General features: G+C 42.7%; 1 protein-coding gene across 1 annotated transcript in view; it reads right to left on the bottom strand.

Annotated features, from left to right (window-relative positions):
- Positions 1-12,314: 12,314 nt before the first annotated feature.
- LOC121581835 (netrin receptor DCC-like) overlaps positions 12,315-16,156 on the bottom strand; it is a 205,239-nt gene continuing 201,397 nt past the window's right edge. Inside the window, exon 23 of the mRNA XM_045213884.1 lies at positions 12,315-12,555. Coding sequence (XP_045069819.1) covers positions 12,466-12,555 — 90 coding nt within the window. The 3' untranslated portion in view covers positions 12,315-12,465. The remainder of the gene's footprint in view (positions 12,556-16,156) is intronic.

Below are 16,156 nucleotides of genomic sequence, written 5' to 3' on the forward strand. Positions count from 1 at the left end.
ATAATATCTATCATATCATATATATCATATCATATCTATCAGGTCATCTATCATATCATATCTATCAGATCATCTATCAGATAATCTATCATATCATATCATATTTATCATATCATATCTATCATATCATATCATATCTATCATATCATATCTATCATATAATATCTATCATATCATATCTATCAGATCATATCTATCAGATCATCTATCATATCATATCTATCATATCATATCTATCATATCATATCTATCATATCATATCTATCAGATCATCTATCATATCATATCTATCAGATCATATCATATCTATCATATCATATCTATATCATATTTATCATATCATATCTAATCTATCATATCATATCTATCATATCATATCTATCAGATCATCTATCATATCATATCTATCATATCATATCTATCAGATCATCTATCATATCATATCTATCATATCATATCTATCATATCATATCATATCCATCATATCATATCTATCAGATCATATCTATCATATCATATCTATCAGATCATCTATCATATCATATCTATCAGATCATATCATATCTATCATATCATATCTATATCATATCTATCATATCATATCTAATCTATCATATCATATCTATCATATCATATCATATATATCTCCTGAGTGGCGCAGTGGTCTAAGGCACTGCATCGCAGTGCTAACTGTGCCACTAGAGATCCTGGTTTGAATCCAGGCTCTGTCGCAGCCGGCCGCGACCGGGAGACTCATGGGCGGCGCACAATTGGCCCAGCGTTGTCCAGGGTAGGGGAGGGAATGGCCGGCAGGGATGTAGCTCAGTTGATAGAGCATGGCGTTTGCAACGCCAGGGTTGTGGGTTCGATTCCCATGGGGGGCCAGTATAAAAATATATGTATTCACTAACTGTAAGTCGCTCTGGATAAGAGTGTCTGCTAAATGACTAAAAATGTATCCATCATATCAGATCATCTATCATATCCTACAACATCCCTTTTGTTTCTGTTACTATTTTAAAATGAAAAGGGTGCAGAGAGGAGGATGAAATCCCTTATTTACCAGAACTATCATGGACTCTTAACTGTGTCTCTCCGCTGCCTTTTTTGTTTATATTATTATTTTAATTAATTAAAAGGTTGGAGAGAGAAGAATGACCTGCCTTATTTACTGGAACTATCATCAACCACAAAATGACTCTTAAACTGCCTGGCCGGCTCCCCTCCCTCTCCACTGGGATTCTCTGCCTCTGACCCTATTACGGGGGCTGAGTCACTGGCTTACTAGTGCTCTTCCATGCCGTCCCTAGGAGGGGTACATCACTTGAGTGGGTTGAGTCACTGACTTGATCTTCCGGTCCAGTGTTGCGCCCTCTCTGGCTCGTGCGGTGGAGGAGATCTTCGTGGGCTATACTCAGCCTTGTCTCAGTGTAGTAAGTTGGTCTGTTGACATCCCTCTAGTGGTGTGGGGGCTGTGCTTTGGCAAAGTGGGTGGGGTTATATCCTGCCTGGTTGGCCCTGTCCGGGGGTATCGTCAGATGGGGCCACAATGTCCCCGCCCCCGTCCCCCCGTCTCAGCCTCCAGTATCTATGCTGAAATAGTCTATGTGCCGGGGGGCTAGGGTTAGTCTGTTATATCTGGTGTAATTCTCCTTTCTATGTTGTCCTGTGTTAATTTAAGTACTCTCCCTCTAATTCCCTCTCTCCCTCCCCTCCCGGAGGACCTGAGCCCTAGGACCATGCCTCAGGACTACCTGGCCTGATGACTCCTTGCTGTCCCCAGTCCACCTGGTCCTCTCTCCCTCCCCTCCCGGAGGACCTGAGCCCTAGGACCATGCCTCAGGACTACCTGGCCTGATGACTCCTGGCTGTCCCCAGTCCACCTGGTCCTCTCTCCCTCCCCTCCCGGAGGACCTGAGCCCTAGGACCATGCCTCAGGACTACCTGGCCTGATGACTCCTGGCTGTCCCCAGTCCACCTGGTCCTCTCTCCCTCCCCTCCCGGAGGACCTGAGCCCTAGGACCATGCCTCAGGACTACCTGGCCTGATGACTCCTGGCTGTCCCCAGTCCACCTGGTCGTGCTGCTGCTCCAGTTTCAACTCTTCTGCCTGCGGCTATGGAACCCTGACCTGTTCACCGGACGTGCTACCTTGTCCCGGACCTGCTGTTTTCAACTTTCTCTCTCTGCCGCACCTGCTGTCTCGACCTCTAAATGCCCAGCTATGAAAAGCCAACTGACATTTACTTCTGAGTTACTGACCTGTTGCACCGTCTACAAACACTGTGATTGTTATTTGACCTTGCTGGTCATCTATGAACGTTTGAACATCTTGAAGAACAATCTGGCCTTAATGGCCATGTACTGTTATAATCTCCACCCGGCACAGCCAGAAGAGGACTGACCACCCCTCAGAGCCTGGTTCCTCTCTAGGTTTCTGCCTTTCTAGGGAGTTTTTCCTAGCCACCGTGCTTCTACATCTGCATTGCTTGCTGTTTGGGGTTTTAGGCTGGGTTTCTGTATAGGACTTTGTGACATCTGCTGATATACAAAGGGCTTTATAAATACATTTGATTGATTGAGATCTGCTCCTTTCCCTCCTGCCTGCCTATTTTCATTGTATTATGCAGGCCAACTCCACCAAGATATGAAACCTGAGCTCAGAAGATCATTATAATTACACAACTTGTATATTTTCTGGTCTTTATTTTTATGATAATCTTAATACACAACTTTTAATAGCAATAGGATATATACTGAACAAAAATATAAATGCAACATGCAACAATGTCAAAGATTTTACTGAGTTACAGTTCATATAAGGAAATAAGTCCATTTAAATAAATAAATTAGGCCCTATTCTATGGATTTCACATGACTGGGTGTAAGGGTTGGTGTGAGGTGTGACCCAGGTGCGGTGCAGGATAGACGGTAGGCAGGAGGCAGGGATGGTGAAACAAGGATCTTTACTGGTGGTCCCAAAGCCAGGATACAAAACAACGGACTATTCACGAAAACAAATGAGGAGCACATAGGTCTCCAAAAACAGGCTGACAGCAAACAATACGAAATACTAACTCTGACTGGAAAAACACAATGACACAGGGAGAACACTTCTCGAGTACGTCACGTGATCCGACACTGACACGTACTGCTTGACATCAAGGAACTAGCAGAGAAAACTGGGCAAGGGAACACAGGGAAGTGAGGGCATAAATACACAGGTGAATCAGATAGCCACATGTGACACCAATAAGCAGATAATTAGTCCCGACTGTGAGTGAGGAGGTGCCTATGGTTGTCGGAGGATGACACCCAGTGGGTCGCTCTGGAACTGCGACCCACTCCTGTAACAACTGGGAATACAGATATGCATCTGTTGTTCACAGATACCTTTAAAAAAAAGCTAGGGGCGTGGATCAGAACACCAGTCAGTATCTGTTGTGACCTTCATTTGCCTCACGCAGCGCGACACATCTCCTTTGCATAGAGTTGATCAGGCTGTTGATTGTGGCTTGTGGAAGGTTATCCCACTCCTCGTCAATGGCTGTGCGAAGTTGCTGGATATTTGCGGGAACTGGAACACGCTGTTGTACACGTCGATCCAGAGCATCCCAAACATGCTCAATGGGTGACATGTCTGGTGAGTATGCAGGCCATGGAGAAACTCTGACATTTTAAGCTTCCAGGAATTGTGTACAGATCCTTGCGACATCGGGGCTGTGGATTATCATGCTGAAACATGAGGTGATGAATGGATGAGTGGCTGTCACGCCCTGACTCATGGGACTCTTGTATGTTGAGTCAGGGTGTGGATATTCTATGTTAGTATTTCTATGTTGCATTCTAGGTTGTGTAGTTCTATGTTTGGCCGGGTGTGATTCCCAATCAGAGGCAGCTGTCGCTCGTTGTCTCTGATTGGGGATCATACTTAGGCAGCCTATTGGCAATCATGGGTTGTGGGATCTTGTTCCGTGTGAGGCTTGTATTGTGTTTAGCCTGAGGACTTCACGTTTCATTTATTTGTTGTTTTGTTTAGTGTGTTTATCGTTGTAATAAACATGTACGCATTTCACGCTGCGCCTTGGTCTGACCCGTCCTTAAACGAACGTGACAGTGGCACGACAATAGGCCTCATGATCTTGTCACGGTATCTCTGTGCATTCAAATTGCCATCGATAAAATGCAATTGCGTTCGTTATCCGTAGCTAATGCCTGCCCATAGCATAACCCCACAGCCACCATGGGGCACTCTGTTCACAACGCTGACATCAGCAAACCGCTCACTCACATGACGCCATACACGTGGTCTGCGGTTGTGAGGCCGGTTGGACGTACTGCCAAATTCTCTAAAACGACGTTGGAGGCAGCTTATGGTAGATAAATTAACATTACATTCTCTGGCAACAGCTCTGGTGGACATTCCTGCTGTCAGCATGCCAATTGCACGCTCCCTAAATATATGAGACATCTGTAGCATTGTGTTGTGTGACAAAATCGCACATTTTAGAGTGGCCTTTTATTGTCCCCAGCACAACGTGAACCTGTGTAATGATCATGCTGTTTAATCAAGTTATTGATATGCCACACCAGTCAGGTGGATGGATTATCTTGGTAAAGGATAAATGCTCACTAACAGGGATGTAAACAAATTTGTGCACACAATTTGAGAGAAATAAGCTTTTTGTACGTATGAAACATTTCTGGGATCTTTTATTTCAGCTCAAGAAACATGGGACCAACACTTGACTTTTTGCGTTTATATTTTTTGTTCAGTATATATACTATATTGTTTACTTAAAAATGTGGTTATTTCAGCCACACCGCCATGCAATCTCCATAGACAAACATTGGCGGTAAAATGGCCTTACTGAAGAGGAGCTGAGTGACTTTCAACGCGGCGCCGTCACAGGATGCCACCTTTCCAACAAGTCTTTTCGTCAAATTCCTGCCCTGCTAGAGCTGCCCCGGTCAACTGTAAGTGCTGTTATTGTGAAGTGGAAATGTATAGGAGCTACAACGGCTCAGTCGCAAAGTGGTAGGCCACACAAGCTCACAGAACGGGACCGCCGAGTGCTGAAGTGCGTAGCGTGTAAAAATCGTCTGTCCTCGATTGCATCACTTACTACCGAGTTCCAAGCTGCCTCTGGAAGCAACGTCAGCACAATAACTGTTCGTTGGGAGCTTCATGAAATGGGTTTACATGGCCGAGCAGCCGCATACAAGCCTACAAGCCTAAGATCACCTGCACAATGCCAAGCGTCGGCTGGAGTGGTGTAAAGCTCGCCACCATTGGACTCTGGAGCAGTGGAAACCCTGTTCTCTGGAGTGATGAATCATGCTTCACCATCTGGCAGTCCGATGGACGAATCTGGGTTTGGCGGATGCCAGGAGAACGCTACCTGCCCCAATGTATAGTGCCAACTGTAAGGTTTGGTGGAGGAGGAATAATGGTCTGGGGCTGTTTTTCATGGTTTTGGCTTGGCCTCTTAGTTCCAGTGAAGGGAAATGTTAATGCTACAGCATACAATGACATTCTAGATGATTCTGTACTTCCAACTTCCAACAGTTTGGGGAAGGCCCTTTCCTGTTTCAGCATGACTGCCCCCATACACAAAGCAAGGTCCATACAGAAATGGTTTGTTGAGATCGGTGTGGAAGAACTTGACTGGCTTGCACAGAGCCCTGACTTCAACCCCATCGAACACCTTTGGCTGAATGGAAGCAAGTCCCCACAGCAATGTTCCAACATATAGTGGAAAGCCTTCCCAGAAGAGTGGAGGCTGTTATAGCAGCAAAGGGGGGGGGACCAACTCCATATTAATGCCCATGATTTTGGAATTAGATGTTCGACAAGCAGGTGACCACATACTTTTCGTCATGTAGTGTATATCTAACTGTAGTAAGTAATCTGATATTGTAGACCGTGAAATGTATAGGACATATTTATGAAATATGATTTTACCATTCTTCTAGTGTCTTTTCTCAGTAAATTCCTAAATACTTGATTGGTGCTAAAAGGAAATGGTGTTTAAATCTGGCAAAATGGTACCAGAGAGATAATGATGGATTTGTTAGTACGACATTGCACACTCCAAGTCTATTTATGCTCTTCTTCAAAACCATGCCAACCCATAATTCTAACAACAAGCATCATTCTGTTTGTGAAACAAGATACTAACCACTGACTGCCCACTCTTCCTCAGGAGACTTCACTATATCTATTGACGATAGGACGTCATTATTAGAGATAGCCCTGTGTAGCTCAGTTGGTAGAGCATGGCGCTTGCAACGCCAAGGTTGTGGGTTCGTTTCCCACAGGGAGCCAGGGGGTATGAAAATGTATGCACTCACTAACTGTAAATCGCTCTGGATAAGAGCGTCTGCTAAATGACTAAAATGTAAAAATGTAAATAGTACATCATTACCAGAAGAATAACTGGAGAATAACAGTAAAATAATATCCCAAGTTAGTCACCATGTTCCCTGGACTCCCTGTTGAAGCACAAGGAGGTCCTGGCCTGCACAGTCCCCTGACCTCACTTCTAGACATGCAGCTAATGAACCTTTAGCTTGTTAGCCTGCTAGCCATGATGCAGCTATTACATGAACAAGTCTTAGCCTGTTAGCCTGCTAGCCATGATGCAGCAATTAAATGAACAAGTATTAGCCTGTTAGCCATGATGCAGCTATTAAATAAACAAGTCTTAGCCTGTTAGCCTGCTAGCCAAATTGCAGCAATTTAAATGAACAAGTCTTAGCCTCTTAGCCTGCTAGCCATGATGCAGCAATTAAATGAACAAGTCATAGCCTGCTAGCCATGATGCAGCAATTAAATGAACAAGTCTTAGCCTGTTGGCCTGCTAGCCAAATTGCAGCAAGTAAATGAACAGCCTGTACTTGTTTATCAGATTATTATTATTCCCACTGGTACCAGACCCAGAAAGGAGATGGTAGATGACACCCGTAGCTACTAGTAGTAAATACAGGCTAATGCATGAACAGGCAAAGGTCAGAGGTTATGCGACAGCGTGTGTGCATCCCAAATAGCACCCTATTTCCTTTGGGCCCTGCACTACATAGGGAATAGGGTGCCATTTGGTACACAGCCAATGAGAGGAGCATGTAGGGATCAGTAGGGGAAGTCTATCTGACTTTACATTATTTATATAGGGAAACTAGCCATAAATACATAAAACGCTACAGGCAGGATGTATATACTATGACCTATATGTTAACCTACATAAACATGGAGAAGGGAGCATTCATCACTTTAATGACGGCGACTCAGAGGTTAACAGTATTGTTACAAAATGTTATCTACAGGTATGTTAACGTAATACATCGATTTTGCTGTTACATTCACGTGCCAACATGAGTGACATATAACTTACACATGGTTAACCGTCACTATTTTTGACATACTCTGAGACCATATTTGACCACAGCTACGACTTGAGTTTCCCCTTAAGCATTCTGTAATATTCCGAGGACAGCCTGTCACGCAGGTTTCTGTTTTTAATCTGAATTCTCTTCAACAGGTCTTGATTTTGTCCAGCTTTGTTAATCCATCGTCATTGCCCTCCACCAGGGTGGCAGCTAACATATGGAAGCTGACAGTCACCTTCTAGTGGTCTGTTCAAGAGAAAACAGGGCTCGGCTTGCTTCCAGGATTTTTTCACCCACCGATTGTCAACGCCACCCTATTCCATATATAGCGCACTACTTTTTGACCAGGAACCACAGGGCTCTGGTCAAAAGTAGTGAACTATATAGGGAATAAGGGTGCCATTTGGGACTCACTCCTAGTCTGTTTAGAAACGAGACGACTTGGCTTCGCTTCAGGTTTTCACTCGGTCTTCATTATAGCTACAGATAAAGACGCCCAACATATGACAAGTGGCATTTTGTATCAAAATTTTATTTATCAAACAAAAAGAATACACCATTGAAATAACATTTCTATAAAAAAAAAGGAACAGTGGACTGCTTTGCTCTACAGTGCGTTACAAAACCAGCAATTGTATACAACATTGTGGGTAGAAACAGCCAGAAGAAGGAAGAGGATTTCTTACTCTTTATAATAACAAGGTACGCAATAATGTCTTATTCCCTTTACTTAAAATGAACAAAATGTTTAATATTGCAATCTCTAAATCTAATTTGGTTAACAATTCTAAAATTGGAAAAATGTTAAGGATTAATTCAATATACATATACTTAGGACTTCTTTCTGGATATTTCACCTTCCCAACAGTCATCAGAGAGTTTGGTTAGTAAAAAGAGTGTGGTCCTGTATTGTAACTAGTACTGTTGAATGTATGGCCACCCTCACCCCAGCCGGCTATCTATCTACTAACTATAGCTGCTCTCACTATCACCTCAGTCTCACCCTCACCCCAGTCGGCTATCTATCCACTAACTATACCTGCTCTCACTGTCACCTCAGTCTCACCCTCACCCCAGTCGGCTATCTATCCACTAACTATACCTGCTCTCACTGTCACCTCAGTCTCACCCTCACCCCAGTCGGCTATCTATCCACTAACTATACCTGCTCTCACTGTCACCTCAGTCTCACCCTCACCCCAGCCGGCTATCTATCTACTAACTATACCTGTGTTGTAGGTCTATAAAACATGTAGAATACAGGTACAGTCATGAGAGAAACATTGCAGCACCACCCAACTCATCTGGGACATTGTGGGTGGGGTTAACAAACAGTTCCAATGACTCTCTAAGGAATGTCTGGTCATTCAAGACCAACCACAGAACCATAGCCTATATAATCCACAACAGGTTATAAGCATAGCCTATCATCCATAACAGGTTATAACCATAGCCTATCATCCATAACAGGTTATAACCATAGCCTATCATCCATAACAGGTTATAACCATAGCCTATCATCCATAACAGGTTATAACCACAGCCTATCATCCACAACAGGTTATAACCATAGCCTATCATCCATAACAGGTTATAAACATAGCCTATCATCCATAACAGGTTATGCCCATAGCCTTTAATCCATAACAGGTTATAACCATAGCCTATCATCCATAACAGGTTATAACCATAGCCTATCATCCATAACAGGTTATAACCATATCCTATCATCCATAACAGGTTATACCCACAGCCTTTAATCCATAAGAGGTGTTGAAGGCCACATTCGTTGGGTGGTTGGGTGCTCCAACCCTTTTAATGGCACACTGATCGCTCATTAGTAAAACCCAATATCCCATTATCTCACAGACACACCGGCTCTCACTCATCAGCACATTTGGCTAAATGAAGGTCACCTTGAGGGGAGTCCCAAATTGCACCCTGTTCCCTATGGGCTCTGGTCAAAAGTAGTGCACTACATAGGGAATAGGGTGTAATTTGGGACTCAAGCCTTGAATCCCTCTGGTTACACGCTCCAACAAACACCACACAGAGAGCACTTCTTGTCCTGTCCTGTCCAGTCCTGACTGGGAAAAGTCTCCGAGCACAGCTAGCTATCGCAAACTCGTTTGTCTTTCAAAATTTCGACTAACTTTCAACCTCAAATTCACTTGTTATTCAAATATATAGACAATGTAGAGCGTTTTTCTATGTTGTTGGCCATGATAGGTGTCTATGTAATTTCGCAGCTCAAAAGTTACTGTGGGATGTGTTCCTTTTCTGAGAAGAAGTGCTAATTATGACTGGAGTAACTCTCCTAATATGGAGACCGTATTCCTGAAGTGGCTGATGGGAGAATGACAACAGGAAGAGGCTAGTCAATGGGACTGACAGTATTGAAAAACCAGACTTGAATACGTTTTTTTTCCTATTTGTTGTTGTCTTAAAGCTAAACACATTTCCCAGAACGATCACATTGTTCTTCATAAATAATAGCAAGAGGAGCGCTCTAAATAATATATTAAATGTAATCATATAAAGTTCCCCTGAACCCCACAGTCAATGAGTTAACTAGCAAATTTGTCCTTCAATTGCTCTATGGAACTGTACAAAAAAAAAAAAAAAAAGAAGCATGGTTGCATCTCAAATGCCACCCTGTTCCCTACATAGTGCACTACTTTTGACTAGGGCCCGTAGGGTTCAGGACCCCCATAGAGCTCTGGTCAAAAGTAGTGCACTATGTAGGGAACAGGGTGGCATTTGGGACGCAACCTATTTTTAAATGTCGTCTTGCTGCAGCGGTCCTTTCTCCATGGTAAAATACACAAGAAAACATCTAGCCATGTTTCTGTTCGCCATGTTTCTGTCTTCCAGAGGAGAAGACTATGTCGGTAGAATGTCACAGGTCATTCGTTAACCTGCGTTTAGGACAAGGCAAAGAGAAAACGCAGGTTGTAGGTTCACACACAGATAAAGTGATCAACGAAGAGAAAAACTAAGAACAAAAAAAAAAAGTTAAATGTATAGGCACATAAAACCTCTAGATCTTTCTCAACAACGTAAACAAAACAAACAAAGTCTTAAAAGGGCAAAAGGATAAAAGAAAAGAAAAACGAATAAAAAATGGTTTTTACGTACAATAAGAGCACATTTGACGTTTTGTTTTGTGATGAGTCGGGCTGATCTTTCAATCTTTACGGAGACAGCTATTATGCGTTTCTTTCCCTCTATCCTAAACCATGTGAATCTCTCAGTGACACAGACATCAATGCCATAGCATTATACCATTCAGCATCTTCACTACTTTCCTGGTGTTATCATTTTTTTCCAGAGCGCAAGTCAGAATCCTAATATTGAATAATGAATCCTGATATTTGAAACAGTATAATGAATTCACCGCTTCACCCCCTCCGTTCAACATGTTCTGAATGACAATGCAGCTATCTCCTCTTTTTTTTCTCACCAGGACAATCCATCTTCAGATGAAAAAATAGAGGCTTGCAAATTATAAAGGGAGCACAGTTACCATGGGTTACCAGAGTCAAACATGAGAATATTGATGTCCTATTTCCATGGCGATTAATGTATAAGTTGTACATGTTTTTCCCCCTGATGCCTTGTTTTGTTAAAAGGCTTAAGGTTATGTATCTATCCTCAGTGATGCATAGCAACCCATGAAGCCCCATAATGTAAAACAATATTACAAGCCAGAAGGGTGTTATAAATTGGTTTTTAAATAGTTGTAGTGCAGCGTTTGACAGAACTGCTGATATATAAAATATATACTATATGGAAATAATATGCATAATTTATCATCTAAAAATGGACCCCCTGCATTTGCATCCAAAACAACCCCTGGGTGATCGCACTTTTAATCACATCACAGTCAGTCAAGCTTACATAAACTGAGGTACATGTGTTTGTCTCATGAAAACCTTAACTGTAGAAACTAAAGATCATCATCATCAACACCATCAATGCATCATAATCAATAAAAAGATAACGTTGGGATGGTGAATCAAGGTGGTCAACACATCCGTTTTAACAGGGACCAAACTGATGAAATTATCCAGAGTAAATATCATATATTCATACAAAAGACTTCCAACCCCCTGTAATACCACTCGATACTGTCTTGATTCCCAGTACGTTTCCAAGACCATCCATACCTTGACTGGAGCGAGTGGTTATAAGTCTTGATGTTTTTCGAATGATTTCAAAACCAAACAGCTGTCTGCAGTCGGGATAAGGGGGTAGCCACATGACCAGGACAGAGGGTCAGTTGAGGAGCAGCAACAGAGATGGACCTGAACAAGGAGATATGGAGAAATTTCCCGGAGTCTGACATGGTCCTGTAGAGTCCGTCTAGAGATGATCCATTACTAGGGCCTGACCAGCGTTCCTCAAAGCCTGTGGAATGTTCTAGGCTGTGGTCACTTTCTTTGTCATTGTTTTAGGAAAGAGGAGGAGAGGAGTGTGGAGAGCGTGCACGGTGACAAATACTAAAGACACAGAGTCACAAGGACTTGGTCAGTGTCCCTTGGACTCCTTTAGCATGTGGTTACTGTGAGACCTACCATGTCATCTCACATCATCACCAGGCAACGAGGGTCCAGAGAAAACGTTGGTGTCTGGTGATAGCAAAACAGTCCTTAGGTCTTATAGGTCCAGCTGTAACACTTGTGCCTTCAGTTCAAAGTTCAATACAAAACACCAGTAATGCACAAGGAAACCCACAAAAAAAATAAAACGAATATTGATAAATGAAAACTCAAAAAGGTGACGTTTTAAAGGGAAATCAACACTGTGGAAAACATGGAAAGGAATTTCTTCATCGTTTATCTTTTTAGAGTCTCTGTCATCCCCCTTTCAGAACAGAGGTCCTTTAGGGGTGTGTGGGGGGGGGGGGTGGGGGGGGTGGTTGGTTACAGTATTATAGGGGTTTGTTGAGAAGTATCTATGATTCTGAGGTCCCGGCACCATGCTTCCCCTAGTGGTACTGCTGTCTGAGCTGTCTGTGCTGTGTAGTAGGTCTGATGGACTGTCTGGGTGGGACTCTCTGCCAGGGCTGCTGTGGTTAAAAGGCTGAGCCGGTGATGGCGTTGAGTTGCTTCATGAGTCCCTCTAGGCTCGCCATCTGTTCACTCAAGTCGTCCTGTTCGTAAACCTAGAAGATAAAAAGTCCTCTGTCACACAAGGGTCAAAGAAGGGTCATCGTCCAGAATAACCCATGTACGGTGTACATTTTAGGACCCCCCCTCCTTGAGGCAATCGTCGACCATCCTTGAGGTTGTCCTAAAATGTACACCATACACCTGGCATGCAAATCACGATTCTTGCAGGGGGAAATGTATTGTTTTTTTATTCAGTGAAAACAGGGGTGTCAAACTCATTCCACGGAGGGCCAAGGGTCTGCAGGTTTTAGTTTTTTCCTTTAAATGAAGACCTAGACAACCAGGTGAGGGGAGTTCCTTACTAAGACCTAGACAACCAGGTGAGGGGAGTTCCTTACTAATCAGTGACCTTAATTCATCAATCAAGTACAAGGGAGGAGTGAAAACCCGCAGACACACCGGCCCTCCGTGGAATGAGTTAACCCGCAGACACTCGGCCCTCCGTGGAATGAGTTAACCCGCAGACACTCGGCCCTCCGTGGAATGAGTTAACCCGCAGACACTCGGCCCTCCGTGGAATGAGTTAACCCGCAGACACTCGGCCCTCCGTGGAATGAGTTGGACACGTGAGTTAAAGGAACAACATCAATCCCAAAACTGCAAAGTAGGCCTAAATGAAAGATTGATACCAAACTACTTTTGAAAGCATTATGGGCCAGCAGTTTCCATTCCATGGGGAAAAACGGATGATGCATACAGTACTTTATATTGGTATGATCACACAGTATATGGATCTACGTGGATCCCTTTATAGCTGACCTTTTCATGGAACAGGGATCAATTTAAAGCGTTTATAGCTTCCATGTAAACAGCATCAATATCACCCTGCTGTTATTAGCCTTGCATTGGCATACCAGTGGAACGACAAGTGATTTACCATAGTGATTCTCCCAAAGTGTGTGTTTGTGTTGACACAGTCTGCATCTGGTCACTTTCCCCTCTCTCTCTATCTGTGACCTCCAGTCAGTCAGCTATTAGCTCTCTCTCTCTCACTCACTCACTCACTCACTCACTCACTCACTCACTCACTCACTCACTCACTCACTCACTCACTCACTCACTCACTCACTCACTCACTCACTCACTCACTCTCTCTCTCTCTCTCTCACTCTCTCTCTCTCTCTCTCTCTCTCTCTCTCTCTCTCTCTCTCTCTCTCTCTCTCTCTCTCTCTCTCTCTCTCTCTCTCTCTCTCTCTCTCTCTCTCTCTCTCTCTCTCTCTCTCTCTCTCTCTCTCTCTCTCTCTCTCTCTCTCTCTCTCTCTCTCTCTCTCTCTCTCTCTCTCTCTCTCTCTCTCTCTCTCTCTCTCTCACTCTGGTGGGCTGTCAGCTCTCAGACCTATGTGAGGAGGACAACACTATAGACATGTCACCTGTGCACCAGACGCTCAATAGCTGCCCCCACGGTGGTAAGGATAGGCAGGGCTGAAAAGACTGGACAACATGCTGCTGACTCCTAGTCTTCACCCAGTAGCTCAGATTGTCACTGGTCATTTCCCCTTTCTTGCATGCTTTTAATTAGTTCCCATTCGGACTCTTTGTGTATTAGACTATAGACCTACTGGAATGTATTAAACTATAGACCTACTGGAATGTATTAAACTATAGACCTACTGGAATGTATTAAACTATAGACCTACTGGAATGTATTAAACTATAGAACTACTGGAATGTATTAAACTATAGAACTACTGGAATGTATTAGACTATAGACCTACTGGAATGTATTAAACTATAGACCTACTGGAATGTATTAAACTATAGAACTACTGGAATGTATTAAACTATAGAACTACTGGAATGTATTAGACTATAGACCTACTGGAATGTATTAAACTATAGACCTACTGGAATGTATTAAACTATAGACCTACTGGAATGTATTAAAACTATAGACCTACTGGAATGTATTAAACTATAGACCTACTGGAATGTATTAAACTATAGACCTACTGGAATGTATTAAACTATAGACCTACTGGAATGTATTAAACTATAGACCTACTGGAATGTATGGAATTAGAAATTGAAGTCGTAAAAGCCAATTATGGTAATTAAATGCCTTATTCTTATAATATTTAGTAATTCCAGTTTAATTTTGATGACAATATCCCTGAGATGAATGTTGTATATCATGTTATGATAGCATTTCACTGTAATGTCTACACCTGTTGTATTCGGCGCATGTGACAAATAAAATTTTGATTTGATTTGATAGCATGATGTAACTTTGAATGAGACAATGTATTCCCCTAACCTCACTATTTCAATAAAGTTCTCATTGTATTAATATTATATTACTTGTGTATGTCTTTCCTTATCAAATGTAAGACTAAATGCTGGTCTGTAATATGTTTTGGGTGCAGATACGTGTTTAATGTACTATCCAGATAAGAGTGTCTGATCACAGAACATTCCATCAAAATCTGGAGAAATAGAATCGGTGACTAAAACGTCTCTAACCCATTCACATTAAAACATATTACTATTCTGATTTCAGATTATCAATCTTTACAAACTAAGGACGATGCAATATGTGCTATCTGAGTTGTTCTCTGTCTTCATTAGGAAGTAGTGTAAATGGCAGTTGTTTGGGGGGAAAAAAAGCGTACAAGATGCACATTTTCACAGGTCTTCTTTCCTGACTGATTACCATTTGATTGATGTGGTGCGATTGCATGTCATTTAAATTTGCATCATGTATCACGTTTTCATACATGGTTTGACACTTAACAAAGTATGCTCATTAATGCACGCAGAGGTCATGGTCTCAGTAAATTCAGGAATTCCCAAACTCTCCTACCGATGATGCAACAATGCCACTATGGCGATTTACAGTTCGATTTAGCTGGTGTTCCAAAGCCTTGTGTTTCCATTCAATATGTTCTGTCCATTCCCCTTTCAAATGAGCCTTTTATAGATAATGTAAGGCCAGATTAATGTTCTCATTTCTGCTGCTGCTGCGGAGGAGGGTTGTTCTGTACCATTCTGATAAAAGAGAAAACACACCCACACTCCAAAATGTCTTGGTGCTTGGCGGGGAGAAAAGATGAGCATAGAAAAGTGTCTGATCGATGCCAGCTTATTTATTTGGAGAGACTCCCACTGACTTCATGGCTGATGAGAAAAAGGCCAGATCAATTACAAAGATATGTGTGATGGATGGAAGGCTGCTGACCTTTTGAGCCAGCAGCAATCCTCTCTCTCCCTCTCCTCTCTCCTCTCTCTCCCCAGCCAGGTCACCCGTGATACAACTCAGTATTAGAATTCCTTCCATGTCTGAGGATGTTGGGAGACTACATGGAAACCACTAGGGGGCAACAGTGAGCGCTGTTACCTTCAAGTAGGTTTTGGTTTTTGCTAGGGCGTTGTGGACAGGGATGGCGGATGGCCGTAAGCAACTGCCTCTTAAGTCTATCCCAAAATTACCCTTACCTTAGCCATTCGGAGTTAATGGCTAAACTTAACCCTAACCTTTAACATTCAGAGTTATTGCCTAAACGTAACCTTAAACACTTCAAAATTTGACGTTTGGAACAACTTCAAAATGTGATGTTTGAGAAACATGGATGAACGTCTAATTCTGATGTGAGACTG

The sequence above is a fragment of the Coregonus clupeaformis genome, unplaced genomic scaffold (assembly GCF_020615455.1).
Source record: "Coregonus clupeaformis isolate EN_2021a unplaced genomic scaffold, ASM2061545v1 scaf0166, whole genome shotgun sequence".
Taxonomy (NCBI): domain Eukaryota; kingdom Metazoa; phylum Chordata; class Actinopteri; order Salmoniformes; family Salmonidae; genus Coregonus; species Coregonus clupeaformis.